Source organism: Pleuronectes platessa, chromosome 20, assembly GCF_947347685.1.
Source record: "Pleuronectes platessa chromosome 20, fPlePla1.1, whole genome shotgun sequence".
In the NCBI taxonomy this organism is placed as follows: Eukaryota; Metazoa; Chordata; class Actinopteri; order Pleuronectiformes; family Pleuronectidae; genus Pleuronectes; species Pleuronectes platessa.
In genome coordinates, this window is record NC_070645.1 from 15,510,918 (window position 1) to 15,526,193 (window position 15,276).

Here is a 15,276-nt window from a genome sequence, read left to right on the forward strand (position 1 = left end):
CTGGTTCCTTCCGGGCAATAACTGGGAGCAGTGGCAGCAATTTCCTGGATTGGTAAAGTTTGAATGGAGGCGCGGGGCAGGAAAGATATCGTTTGCTGTGGAGCCGATCGCTGTCGGCCTCGATTCAACACAAGCTGCGACACATGCAAGAGCTTCCTCCTGCTGATGGATACATTTAAGGCAAATTAACTTTAAAATTTGATAGAAGCATTTATTGATGTGAAAACGCAGGGAATCTATATTTAAGCAAAAAAAAAAAGCAACCGGGCGTCAATCTGATGACAGGCCGCGCTTAGCAGTCTTCATCGAGGCAGATGAGAAGGAGCTGATTGAGGAGAGGAATGCCTGAGCAGCATGTTCACCTATGATAACCGACTATCAGACACACAGGTGGTTAGTGTGGTTAGCATGGGTAGGGTAGTAGCCTGCTAACGGGGCGTGATCGAGCTCCCCTGCTGTTTGTTGTGTTCCTACACCTCATTTCAGTCAGGAGGGAATTATAACCTGCATTTTTTGCCGCCCGGGGTGAACTGGCACACACTGGAAGCACTCAGGGCTCATTAGAGAGATAGAATCAGTGTCCTCACTTTAATGAGAGCAAACATATAAGGGTTCGTGTTGAAGCAGATTTGCCCGTTGGCTGTGTCGATATTCTCACACCGGGTTGATCAGGTGTGATTCCTCAGACAGACGTGGACCATGTTACATCTTCCAGTTTGTGTTTGGATCAAAACTGTTTCTTGTCAATGTGTTGATGAACATGTTTTTTTTTCTGAGAGGTGCTGAGCTGTGACAGGTTTCTCCTCTGTAGATTCAACAGAGTCACAAGAAGCAATGACGTAATCTCACTATTTTGCTTATATTTTTTTTTCTAATGCATGAAGATCAGCTGATAAAACAGAAATCTCCAATAAGACCTATGAGAATAACCCTGATGATGTCATGATGATGTCATCAAGGTCATTTTAAAACTTTAAATTCTGATCAGAGATTCTGTGTCTCACAAAGAACACTGTTGAGTTGCATTATGGGAATATTTTAGAAATTTGTCTCCTTCGAAACAATCAATCATGAAAGGAAATATTGTGATGGGAGTATAATGAACAGAAAAAAATATTTCTATTACATTAAGGAAATTTGGAAATTTGTATTGGAGGTTCCTGCAAAGAACAAGATTAGAAAACACATTCATTTTTGATTGTCTAGTTCACACAAATAAGTGGAAAAACAAACCCAGGTGCCTTTCAACCTCGAAATGACGACACGATTTTAGCCAGCCAGGCTAGCTGTTTCCCTCTGTTTCCAGCCTTTATGCTAAGCTAAGCTAAGCGTCCAGATGTGAGAGTCATATCGATCTTCTGCTCTAACTCTTGGCGAAGAGGTAAATAATAGTTTTTTTTCTAAGGAAGATAAAATCGGAACATTTCTGAAAGAAAGTTAAACCAAAATGGAAATAGTCACTGTTTTTTGTTTTATTTACAGGAGTTAAAGACAATTCTGCGGCTCATAAACAGAAAACAGTTTTTTTGTCTGGATATAAATTCTTTCAGGAACTCTGAGCTCAGTTCTGTCTGAAGGTAAACAGCTACACATACTTGTCAATACCACTGAGCCCTTCCCTTCTCCGTCACCGTTGCTTAAGACTGCAATGGTGTTGCATGACGGCCAGCACTGACTCACCTGGTGGAGTATCTCGCACACGCACACACACACAAACTAGCCCACGTGCACACACACACACCGGCCCCCCGCTCTCCACTCACTCACCTCCTTCCCCTCCCACTGAGTTCACCCTGCACTGCAGTTCAAAGTGGTTTTGCCTGTCTAGCCTTGGCGTTTAATGTTTAAGTATTGGGAGCGGCTGGAGAGTGCAAATAAAATGCCTTTACAGACTCTGGGGCACGCTGAGGGCTGTGATTCCAGATACTGTATTGTGAAATTCCCATTGTGCTTGACAGCGTGAAGCCTCGGGGCACCTAAAAGTGTTCAGCTGAATTTTTTGGCTCTTTAATTCTTGATGCATGAGGACTTAAATAAACCATTTAAAAGAAGATTATTCAAACTTTATTGGGCTGACAAAAGAGTACACATGTTCCCGGGATGGACGGGCAACGTGTCGGCTCCGTTAAAGGTCTTTGTCGAGAGTTCAGAACAGGATAAAGGTTTGAAGGCAGACTCCACCTGTGAGGGGGAAAACCACAGCGAACCGTGGTGCAAGGCAGCTTTCTGCCGGGCTGAAAGAAAGGACACCCTATTCACAGCGAAGGGGAAAACAACACAAAAAGCCTGACACTACTTATATGTTTGTGCGTGATTATTCTGTAGTCCTAATCCGTCTAACAATGTTACAAAACATTCAGACAGGAGGAGGCTTTAAAGCAGTAATTGGGGGACTTAGACTGCTAAAACTCCACTCAACCACATCTAGTTGCATCTCGCTCGTGCTTGATCGAGACCGTGGCGTAAAAACAACAAAATCAAACGTGGGTGTGGATTTAGTCTGATTCGAAGCATATCTCTTAATTCCCTCGAACGTCGAGATGAAGACGGAGCTTTGAGTGTGAGACCGAAGTGAGTGGACGTGACTTACGAGGTTCGGGGGGGGAAATGGTCTCGGAGGGACGCAGGAGCCAGAAACCGGTGACTCATTGGCCGTTTTCACGCCTCACACTGGATTAGCCATCACATGCAACAGGCATCTTAATGTGAGTTGTGTAACGGCCTCAATCCCTCCAGAATCATTTCATAAAAGCGGCCTCAGTTTTTGCTGTGTCACCTTCCAAATGGAAAGTGGAAAAATCAAACGGGGACAGTGTGACACGGCGAGAAAAGTCTTTGCTCTGCGGAAGCTGTTTTATTCTGGTGTAATTCTTTGTGTTTGGGAGCTTTTACAACAAACAGATTTAAATAACTAAATACTTGTTGTCAGGTGAAACATTTCCAGTTTGCTGGTTCTAACCTCAATCACAGGATTACGTGCTCCTTTGTGGTTGAGCTGTTGGGTTTATGAAATCCTTTCAAACCCCATTTGGCAAACGGGAAAACAGCTTCTCTCAAGCAAAAAAGGGGAAGTTATAAAATGTCCGTACAGGTGTGAATACATCCGTCTTGACCATTTGTTGTACCGTTGATATCTCAGCATGAAATCACTGCAAACATTAGTAATGCTGTGTTTGAATCTTGCAGTACACAAAGTATTTGGATGTTTGTTTTGAGGTGTTTGAGTAGTTTTCTTTAAGAAAGTATCAGATGAGTTCACGATCCAAAGTTCACAGACTGAATAGACACTTTCAGATTTATTGTCTAAACTGTCGGCTGTGATTTCCATTGCCTTGAGTTGCAGACTCCACCCATCTGGCACAGGAGGAGCCAAACAGCCAAGTGCAATGTTTGCAAATACTATTTGCCCCAGGTCTGGCTGATACATGGTTGGTTTCCTCTGCTGGAGAAACTCAAGCTCAAATCCAGTCTGTCACATCAGCACACCTTGCTCTTTAGGCTGCATTATTCATCACAATCTCTGCATTATTCATTTCACTTAGCATCACATTTTGTCACTTGGTACATTTACAAAGAAGCCCTTACAGTCTCCATTATCATTATTATTATTATTATTATTATCATCGTTATTGCTGGTGCTGCATGCTCAGACTGTTTGGAATGTGAGGACACTGTGTGACCTCTGAGGACGGTCGCTGCCTCCCCTCGCTCTCTCTGTGGTTTTGAGGCGTTCGTGTGGCATGCCAGGTTTTATCTCAGAGCGGTGACACCTGAACCAAGACTCTGACCTGGGGCCAAGCTGCACCTCCGGTGTCCCTCAGGGCTCCGCAACTGCTGTCAGCTCGGTGTTTGAACAGCACCTCTCTGCACAGACAGCTGCTGCTGAGGTCTAAACCAAGACACCTTGAGAATCTTCATGACATTTAGCAAAAACAGAAGGGATTCAGCGATATGCAGACCGAGAGCCCTCATCACTGGTAGTCGAGGATGTTGGTTGGGGGTCACACAGCAGCGTGCCAAGTGCACAAGCCACCTTTTGGCCAAGACTTGACGTGCATGGTCTCAGTGAGCGGCAGGTCGTCTCACCTGCCCTGGTGGAGGTGCCAGAAGCCTGGCACACACTGAACACCACCAGACTGGAGGTCAGCCAGAGAGAGGTTATAATGAGACTGAAGCCACACCAAAGGCTGGCATATCTGTCCTCACTTCCGAGCACCTGTGCCACACTGTCAGTGCGATGAGAGCTGAAGCTGCATCAAAACACTCGCTCTTCCTGTAATTACTCTTTGTTAGCACACAAATAATTTCCCTTCCTGAATCATTTCAGATATCCCCTCTGTTCTGAACTAATGTGTGGATACAACAATGTTTCATGTGTCATGGTACCGAGCAGGTTTAATCAACATCACAAAATTTTTCTTAATTGGCTCTGATCACAGGAATTGTGTGTGTGTGTGTGTGTGTGTGTGTGTGTGTGTGTGTGTGTGTGTGTGTGTTTGGGGTAAAAACAACTCAGGGAAGTTGGTGATTGAAATAGGATGCATTTTTACATCCAAGCTAAATCATGATACGTGAGGAGAATTCATTACTGAAGTGCTGAGTGTTGTAGGAAGCTCCTCTCCTTCAAACAGAGATCAGGAGTCACGCACAAACACGTCTGCCACAACTAGGGCCAGTGTCCGGTGGACAGGGAAAAGGGAGAATGAGACCCTCTCGGGGACTCTGGACCCAAAGCTGATGGACACAGATCAGTCTAATGGCAGATTTCAATAAGAATTGGCCCTAAAGTCTCATCTGTTCTTATAGACGTCCCGTTCCCTTCCTCATTCTACAAGAGCCAAGTTTACAATGCAAGTCAGAAATCTGCTGTAACTTATAACTTTAGTACAGAGGGAGATTAAAAACGAATTGGAAAGAAGAATCATTAAAGGTACAAATGGATGCTTTGATGCGTAAAAATGGAGGATGTGCCAAAGTGCGCACAGTACGCGCACTGCACAGACACTCGAGCAGATTGAAGTTTTAAGTTTTCTTAAGTTCGACAGAGTTTAGGTATAATGTGGAAGTAACGAGTTGAGTTCCGTTATATTTGTTCAGCTTTGTTTAATCTTGGATATAATGAAACGTCTCCAGAGGGATCGTGCGTATTCATGTTGGCACGAGGCTGTTAATAAGGAAAAGGTTGAAATCAATTCAGAAATGAAATCCACTACAATCTAAAAATTAGCGCAGTAAGTCAAACAGACATTGTGTAAATTATTTATTCGATAGATACGGGGTCTCAGTGAAAAAAATCATCCGGCGCATGCGTGCGCAGTAGCGCGTCCATGCACGGACAGTTTTATTCTCCTGGGAAATGCGTTATGTGCGGAAAGTTCCTCCAGACGCACTTCAATTACCGCACACACACAGAAACCACTTCGCCGGCTCAGATTGGAGCTCCGCGCTGTGCCACCGCTCCTGTCTATCTCCCCTTCCCTGTGAAATGTGCGAAATGGGAGGGCGAGGGGGGGAAAAAGCGGTATATAATTGATGTTTTCCCATGGAGCTGCCCCTCCTCCCCGCAACGCAGGGCTCACCCTCAGGTGGAAGAAATCTTTTAAGATTTTTTTGGTGGGATAACATCAGGAGGGTTTGTCTAGGCGAGCCAATCAAGTCCCTCCCCTGCTATAGATCGGCTCCTATAATACAAAGCAGTAAAAGCGGTCGCCTCACACAAGCGGCTGCAGCTCGACCAGATCCCGTGGTTTTTAATTCCCTCACTACTTTTTTTTTTTCACCCTCCTTCGATGTGCCCCGTTATTAGCGTTTGTCTGAGGCGCTCATTTCCGCACCTGCCACGGTAGAGACCAGGCGAAGGCGAAGTCGAGGAGGAGACAAGGACATTGCGAGAGCCGGGGAGAGGCACACGGTAGAGACGGGCAGCAGCGGCGACTCGACTGAGATCTTTAAAGGACACACACACACAAAATGCTGCTCTGGACCAGAATCGCATTGGCCGCTGTCATCGGCTTGTCCTTGGTGTCCTCGGGGATGGGATGCGGACCGGGCAGGGGCTACGGCCGGAGAAGGCACCCGAAGAAGCTGACACCTCTCGCGTACAAGCAGTTCATCCCCAACGTGGCGGAGAAGACCCTCGGGGCAAGCGGCAGATACGAAGGCAAGATCACGAGAAACTCCGAGCGATTTAAAGAGCTGACTCCCAATTATAACACAGACATCATATTCAAGGATGAGGAGAACACCGGCGCCGACAGGCTCATGACTCAGGTAAGGAGACAGAATGAGCGTTTTTCCTCCTCCACTGGCCGTCTCCTGACGCACCATCACTGCGCACGGCCACAGCCTCCCTGTCAGACCGATTGCGCACCTTAAGTGAAGTGTGTTTTACCCGCTGCTGAACTCTTCACACTGAGCTTTTTTAACTTCACGGTAGATGCCAGATGCGCGTTAAAGCTCCAGCAATGGGGAGTTTTCAGCGGCTGCATGCAGGGCTCGAGGGCGAACGTACAGATCCAGCTGGAGAAGTAATGTGCAGGCGGACAGTCAGGACACTCGGCCTTCATGGTTGTGACAGTGTATTTAAAATATTAATGTGCCCCTCTCCTCACATCTATATTTGTATCCCTGTGAAACAGTATTTGTTGCCTTATAGGCGCACATCACATGCTGCCTTATATTTCATGAAGACATCCAGTGTTTGTTGCATATTTCAGGTTTTGACATTACAGCTTGTTTCAGGCGCCTTTTCTTTATTCCGGCTCTGGGGATGCGCACCGCTTCCACCAGCCGGGCTCATTCAGGCATGGCGTGGCTCATTCAGACATTTTCTCGCACAGGCTCCTGTAATTTAGCTTTTCGCAGGGTGTGCACCGGCGCGTGAAAAATGTGGCGTTTCTCTGAGAGTGTCCGGCTACTTCAGAAATGGCTGGAAGTCGGTGGGTTAATTAAAAGGCGCACAGAGGTGATGGTGCCTCTTTTTTTATTATTATTTGTTTGGCTACCAAACGCACTCGCAAGAAGGATGACATCTTTTTGAATCACTCCATCCTCAAGCAGGCAGGTAGTTACTAGAGCTCGCAGCTCGGTCGGTGCAGAGAGGATGAGGCTCGCAGTGCATGGCAGAGCTGGAGCCTTGGTTTCTCTCCAGGCTGCAGGATGCCGCGTCTCTCCAGCATGACTTTTAGCACTCAGATGCTGGTGAATTATTAAAGGCGCTTGGGTGATATTGGCTCAGTAATAATAAAATGCCGGTGGTGGTGGTGGTGCTGGTGGTTGTGAGGACGCCAGGCGCGCGCCGGAGTCCCTGAACCCGTGCCTCGCACCATGCATGAGCACGAGCTCCGATGAAATATTCACTGTGCGTGCGGTCTCGGCGTCCCTCTCAGCCCCCCCACCCCCTACATCTCCTCATGGACCTATAGGTTCTCATACGCACAGATGAGGAAATCACAGGTGCGTGGGGACTTTATGCGTAAAGTGGGGTGCAGGGACCCCGCAGAGGTTTCCCCATAGAGGGTTCAGGGTCTCCGGGAAAAGGAGAAACGGCTTAATGTCACTTGTACGTCTGAGAAAACAGAGAAACGTATCTTCATTAAGTCTTTTAATCTGAGCAAAATGCCCCACCGGCTGTAGATCAGCACAGCTGAGTTTCCAAGTCAAGAGCCACACGGGAGATGGTTGCTTTAGTATCTTATACTTTAGCAGCAGCTATCTATTGTACAGATTTATATATTTTTAAATATCCCTATAGCTGTGGCTCCTGCTTCATCATCCGTTTCCCATTCAGCATCCGAGCGTTTATAGAAAACACAGTAACCGACCCTAAGTGTGAAATATACATGAAAGGGCTTTTACGCACCCCTGGCTGGGCCTGAGACGCAATTTGAACTTACGACCTCTGGTCAGCGGGAGGCCAGAGTAAGTTGAAACAGGTGAGATTGTCCTTATCGTTCGTACCACTGCAAAACACCCAAAATTAAAGCAAAATGTGAAGCGTGGCTGTAGCTGTTATGTAGAATATACTCTGACAAAGGCATAAGCGTTATCACATGGGGATTTACGCTGTGCCAACAGTCTAAGCGCTGTTCCACGGCTTTCCGCATGAATCCAGTGGGATTTACGCACTGGCTTTTACGCACGAATACAGCGAACTTCCCTCGTTATCTTACGTTGTGGGAAATTGATGTTGTATTCGTACATGGGACGAGGCACGTGTCTGCTGTAGCTCCCCGAGGTGTGTGCAGTAAATGAAATAATCAATCAATTCCCCGCACATGAAGGAGAGGCTGAACAAGCAGCTCTTTCTGCTAAGACACGGCTCAGTCTCGTGGAAAGCTGCCAATAGAGGCGTTTTACAGACGGTGTTTCATTGAGTGACGGGGCCTAAAGTGAGCCGGATCATCAGTTTGGAGGCTGAGCTGTAAAAGTGCCCGTCTTATCCACGCATCCCAGCTGCACATGCGAGTTATTTCACTCGAAAGAAGAGGAAATGCCCTCTTGAGGAGCAGTGGCGCTGCTTAATCTCCTAAATTCCATTTATTTCCAAGGAAGTTTCCCCCTATTTAGCAGAGAAAGCAGAATAAGGTGTTGAGTGAAACGTGATGATAAATGACTCAAGAACGAGGTAAATACTTGATCTGACCTGTGAAATCACGCCTTTCCGCGGTGACACACGTTAATCTGAACTAAAGAAAAGTTCCAGCACCAGATTAAATGGCTTTTTGAAGAAGGTGATTGTTTTGGCAGTGCAGCAGGAGCCTGCAGTCCCGAGCCCACGGTGTCGGGGGAAGAGATGAGCTGGCGGCTTGTTTGCACTGACAGGTAGCTGATAAGTGTTTCCTCTAACCAAATCATTTGTGAACAGATTAAGAGGGGCGGCTGTTGAACAACTTTACCCCGAGCACAAAGCGCCGGTCCGGGGCGCCCTGCTGGGCTTCACGGTGGCTGAGCAGAATTTGGCTTGATTTGCGGCACACGACCTAATGAATTAATAAATAGGTTAAGCTTTACGGCTCTTGACTCCGACAAACCCACTCAGAATGTGTGTTTTTTCTATTTATATGGATCTGTTTCTTATCCAACACATTCTACAAGTGTGATTTCCTTATGAAACAACCACTGGCAAACGAGGAAACTCGGTTATTTCCTCTTTTGTCGTTATACGAGTCACTGTGTGAACATTCCTGCTTCAGGACGCACGGTCTTGTCCATAAGGAAAAAGGACACTGGGTCACACATAGTCGCTCCTCTGTGCTTCTCCCACAGCATCCCTGGATATTTCACAAGTCTGTCAGTCAGCAGGCGAAACGCAGCGTCTTAAGGAGGCATGTCACGTTCCCCAAGACTTTGCAGGAGAGGAAGAATGAACGTTTCCCTCCGCGGCTCGAGTGAAAAGGCTCTTTGTGATGTTTTATTTGACATATTGCTCGAGTGTTGAGAATAGTTGTCTTGGAGAAGGCCAAGCATCTTCATTGAGGGAGCGCGGAGAGGTTGGGGTGCCACGATTTATTTATAGGGACGAACTCCAGATATTTTAAGGCTCCAGCTGCTCCTGAAGATCATCTTCATATCATCTGCATATCAATTATTTATTTAAAGGAAACAGACAAGTTGCGACCAACAAAAGGAGCCGCTCTTTTCCGTGGCCTAATATAAACTCATGAATGCGTAATGGACGCATGTTTCGTTCAATCCAACGCGTATTTGTGATAGAACGGGACGCATGCTCACACCTCCCTAAGACCAGAGACCCATATGTTATAGGCCAGTGAAGCGAATGCGGTGCCTTATCAATATTTCATCAGCAGCTTTCTTATCCGACATGTGCCCTCTGACGCTGCTGCTCTGCTCACACTGAGAAATGCAAGCTCACATCCGAGGATCAGGGGCTGCAGTTCACTGCCGGTGTTTCACAGGAGGAGGCAGGGGGCGTCAGGTTGGGGTTGGGGATGAGAGGGGTGAGGCCTCAGTGATTCCAAATATGATTTTAATAGTCGTTGTTATAAAACAGGCATCAGAGGTCCTGCTATTATCCCATAGATGTGCCTGGAAGGTATTTTCATTGCTAAACTTGTATAGTGCATGCGTTGTATCCTGATAATGAATTTCTCTGCTTAAAAGATGATGTGGTTTCAGACACTTAAGAGTCTTAGCAACAAAAAATGTGTCATTGAAAAGAGGCTTTGGTGGCAGGTGCTCTCTTTAACTCAGATATTCTCGCACTTTACGCGCCAGGTCAGCTCGTGTGTGCACGCTATGACCCAGTCTAATGGCACAACAGGTGACTAATTGATCCATCTCTCCCTCCCGCAGAGATGTAAAGACAAGCTGAACTCGCTGGCCATCTCAGTGATGAACCAGTGGCCCGGGGTGAAGCTGCGGGTCACCGAGGGCTGGGACGAGGACGGCCACCACTTCGAGGAGTCTCTCCACTACGAGGGCCGGGCCGTGGACATCACCACCTCGGACAGGGACAAGAGCAAGTACGGCACTCTGTCCAGGCTGGCGGTGGAAGCCGGATTTGACTGGGTCTATTATGAGTCCAAAGCCCACATCCACTGCTCTGTGAAAGCAGGTGAGAGACGGGAGGGGACACACCACCTTTGTTGCACCTTTACAAAACCTGCCATGCGCACAGTGGCGCTGGCTGCAGGATAATGACCAGGTCTATCACCTGATGTGCTCAGTGTCCATCCGGTTGCTGGTAGACGTCTGATAAAGAGCAGGTGCAGCTCAGGGATTCTACAGCTGCTGCGTCCTCTGCAGAAGTTTCACACAAAACAAAAAATTCAGACTTTCAGCAGCTGCTTGTGCGTAAAAAGTAGATTAGATTGGATGTGATGAAGTTAAAAGGGTAAACAAAACTGAAAAAATAAGCTGATTTCTCATTGAAATTCAGAGTGAATCACCTGTCACGTGCACAGACATAAAAAAAATTCAAAATCAGCTCATTCCTTCATATTTCAGGTATATAATTTACCTAATAATCATAAAGTGCAAACTAACATAAGAATGAATCAATAATAGCAGGATTATTAACAAAATATAGGTGATTGGAGCAGATAAACCAGTTAAGTGTCATTAGCTCTTTATTTTTTGTGAACACTATAGGAAATATTAAATGCATATTTCCAGGAGTGACGTCTATGGGCACATCCCAGCCTGTGGCGTTGGGAGCGTTTCGCATAGCAGCTCGTTTGTTGATCTTACATCGCCCCACTCTGTCTCCTGGTGGGAACCACGGCCACAGGCTCACACGGCTGCTCGCTGTGACCTAGAAAAGCAAATGGTTTTGTCTTGTGGACTCCTGCACACGCAGCTGCGACATAATAAGATGTAGTGTTTAGGTTGCACTAAATTATATATTTTTAATTTGGTCATATGGATAAAATGTTAACTTCATATATCAACGCATCTAACATTTATTTTATTTCTAAGAGTTTTAATGGAGGAATTGGGTTAAATTGGTCTTCCTCTCAGGCCTCCACTGAGCCACAGGACACCTCCAGGGGCTCAGAGAATATCCCTCCGCACTGATTGGTGAATCCTGGCACTTTCCCTCAGCTCGGACTTCATTGATAAATCCCTCATTTATCATTCAGAACACTCGTTTTGAGATCACAGTACGGGCCCAGGCCGACGTGTCACTGGGGGTCATGCGACTTTACCAAAGGGATTTGGCCCGAACAATGTGGAATCGCTCGGGGTAAATCTGGTTTTCAGTTGTCACCTTATTTCATGCTCGGGAATCTTTAAAGAAGATTAAAAGCCCCGGATTGTGAACAGGAAACCGGCTTCTCTGTGCAGGACAGTGTGATCCCGGGCACTGGTATGTGGAGAGCTTCCACCAAGGCCAAAATTATTGTCATCAGGACTGACAACAAAGCGGGGAGAGGTGCTGGAGAGAGGGCACATTGATGTTGCACAACAGAAAGCATTTAAGAGTCCGGGCCCTCATTTAAATTCAAATCTACGACTCGAGAGGCTTGGAAAAGTGGCTCCACTGGGTAAATAGTAGTTGTGAGTCGCCTATTTGTGTGAATTGTCACATGGAGGTTTCTGCACCTGAGTAAATATGGGGAGAGGAGCTGGGAAAGGCGTAAGTGTTCTTTACCGAGAGTCGCTCGATCCACAGGCTGATTTAGAATATCAATGGCTGCTCTTTATTGGGTTTTTTAATTAAGAATAGATGAGCCAAGGCTTTGAGTTTTATCGCCTCAGACAACGTGGGCCAAGCCAATACGCATTTGGCACCGAGGAGCAGACAGGCACCATTATGCAAAATGTATATGTGCCTCCCGAGATGTGAGGAGGCAGGGGGGAAAAAACAAATACCAGTAAGAAAAGAGAAAGGGTCTTGAATGAGCTTTTGAATGAGCCAGTGGTTCTTAAGTGCGGTGAATCACAACACGAGGGATTTATTAGGTTTATAAGTCTGTAAAGTGATTAAAAACTTTTAAGGGAACTGTGTGTGTGTCTGTTGAGATGTTTTTTTAATGGTTTTTGCTGTGCCTCGATGCGTAAAATATAGTGATACGACTTTATGATCGTTTTTTGATGGTGTAAAAAGTTTATATTTGGCCAAGATTTTATTTCTTAACACTATTAATCTTCTATTTGACAGAGAACTCAGTGGCAGCAAAGTCAGGTGGCTGCTTCCCGGGCTCCTCCACCGTCACCCTGCAGGACGGAACCACGAAGCCGGTTAAAGCCCTGCAGACCGGCGACAGGGTGCTGGCGGCGGACGCGCACGGACAACCGGTCTACACCGACTTCATCATGTTCATAGACCAAGACTCGACGACCCGGAGGCTCTTCTACGTCATCGAGACTGACTCGGGCCAGAAAATCGCCCTCACCGCCGCGCACCTCCTCTTCGTCGGCCCCAGCAACTCCACGGAGCGCGCGCACAGGCGGATGTCGGCGGTGTTCGCCAGCCAAGTGCGACCCGGACACACGGTATTCGTGCTCGACGCAGAGCGACTCCAGCCGGTGACCGTAACACGGATTTACACGCAGGAGCACGAGGGCTCGTTTGCGCCGGTGACCGCGCAGGGCACCGTGGTGGTGGACCAGGTGCTCGCGTCCTGTTACGCAGTGATCCAAGACCACGAGCTGGCGCACTGGGCCCTGGCACCGGTCCGGCTCGCCCACTGGGTGTCCTCGTTGCTTTTCAGCTCCCAGCCTCAGGCCAGTGCGCAGACGGACGGGGTGCACTGGTACTCCAAGGTCCTTTATCAATTAGGAACATGGCTCTTGGACAGCCACTCGATCCATCCACTTGGGATGTCAGTATACCCGAGTTGAACCTCCACCACAGGAGCCGAGTGGGACTCAGATGTAGGACGCACGAACTATTCAGTAGATTAAAAAGTTAAAACAAATAATTATTATTATAAAAAACAACAACAAACGAACAAACAAGACAAACAAGACAAAAAGGCCCCAGCGGAGTTGGGATATTTATTTCAGTGACTTCTCCAAGACGTGTCCCCTTTCAAAGAATGAATGGAGCCTTAAAAAGTTTCTCTTTGAATAATTTATTCTCATGTGAACTCGCTGCTGTCTCACAAATGGATTCTGAAACGGTGTGAGCGGCGCATTGTGCATAATCTATTTTTGTATATCTCAAATGCAAAACAGAAAAAAAAGTGAAAAGACAGGAAAAAAACAAAAAATGAAGAACAAAAAAAAAGTAAAAATACGGAAAAAGAGAGAAACAGCGCAAAGAGAAAGAAGAACCATGTAGAAAGGAGCTAACGTTGACAGGTTGTAATGTTCATATTGTGCATTGATGTGCAACTGACTGTTATATTTCGGGGGAGAACAAACTTCGCGGGGTTCCATAAATTATATTTTTTATACACAGAATTGTAAATTAGATTTTGACAGATCGCTACCGAATCACATTTCGTTATTTGAAATAGTGTAAGATATGAGAATATATTTTAATTTAAATACAGTAGTTGGGGGGAAAAGTATTGGAAAAAAAATCTTGTACTGCTTTGGTTCATTGAGATTTTTATTCTTTTGGAGAAACTGTTGGTTTAAGTTGTCGGAGAGGGACAGATATTCTGCCTCGTGTCTGCATTCTCTTGCATTTTTCTTTTGTGTGTGTTTTCTATTTTTATTTTTGTCCTCCCTGTTTTCCTCTGAGAAAAATATTAAAATGCAGATCCTGACAATTCCGTGACAGTTAAAGTAGAACCGAGACGGTTTCGTTGAATAAATTAATAAGTAACCCCTGTAAATGTACTAAAAATGTATTTTTCTTTTCATATTTTGTAATAGGGAAATAGTTTTATAGAAATGACCTGCGGCAGATGCACAGTTTGGATAGTCTATATATATATAGCCAGACCATACCAGTTAACTTTCATAACAGGGCGATGTGTCAAAAAATGTCTAGAGTTTATTATTTATATGTTTATTACAAAATGAGATAAAGAAAATCTTCAAACTTGCAGTTGTTACATGTCTTTGTCTGAATGAGCTTCACAGGAAACACACGACGATATCACGTCCAAGCCTTTAATTAGTTAATTAGAGTTAATCGATGGAATACATGCTCGATTTAATTATTTCCACTGGTTCAATTATATTTTAAATTGAACTAAAAATTGAGTTTACGAATGAAGTTTTCACTTGCTGGAATAACTGAAGGAGTTTCTTCTCCAATCTTTTTAGCAAATGGCCGCAGCATCGCGCTTTGAAGCACCTTTTGCGTGCTTGCGAAATGTTGAGAGTCCCTGTCAAATTTAACGAGCTTTTCCCTCCGCAAATAACTCGGGAGTCGCGGACAAATGAAACACAGTGTGTGTGTTTGTGGGATCAGTTCCTGCAGGTCGGAGTCAGGCTGCTGCACCAGAGACCAGAGGAGATACAGTGAGGGAGTAAAACAGGGACGCATGTGGAACCTAACAGGGAGCTTTCATTGGTGTTTCTTTTTTTGTCTTAATGAAGTGGGCTTTTATTTTGATAGGCTACATATTGATAATCAGTCGCCCCCAGGTGCCTTGTTAAGTTGTGCAAGTGCGACACCACGCGGCCAGTTAGCCACACTGCTGCCGAGTTGTTCCAACCATCCCTCAGCAAATAAAGAAAACTGACTATAATCATGAGAAAGCAGCAGAACATAACATTCAAGTTCCAGAACTGGAGTCAGTAGAGCGTACACGTCCAGCTGGGCCCAACAAATCTACAAGTAGTTTGTCCATTTGTCGTAAAACATATTCCTTAACTTTAGGAGATCAAGATCCTAGGATTACTCCTTGA

General features: G+C 45.9%; 1 protein-coding gene across 1 annotated transcript; it reads left to right on the plus strand.

The window, feature by feature from the left end:
- Positions 1-5,731: 5,731 nt before the first annotated feature.
- On the plus strand, positions 5,732-14,467 carry shha (sonic hedgehog signaling molecule a). Its single transcript, XM_053412521.1, has 3 exons — positions 5,732-6,270; positions 10,315-10,576; positions 12,626-14,467. The coding sequence occupies exons 1-3, from the start codon at positions 5,971-5,973 to the stop codon at positions 13,306-13,308; spliced, it is 1,245 nt and encodes a 414-aa protein (XP_053268496.1). The 5' UTR covers positions 5,732-5,970; the 3' UTR covers positions 13,309-14,467.
- Positions 14,468-15,276: the final 809 nt, after the last annotated feature.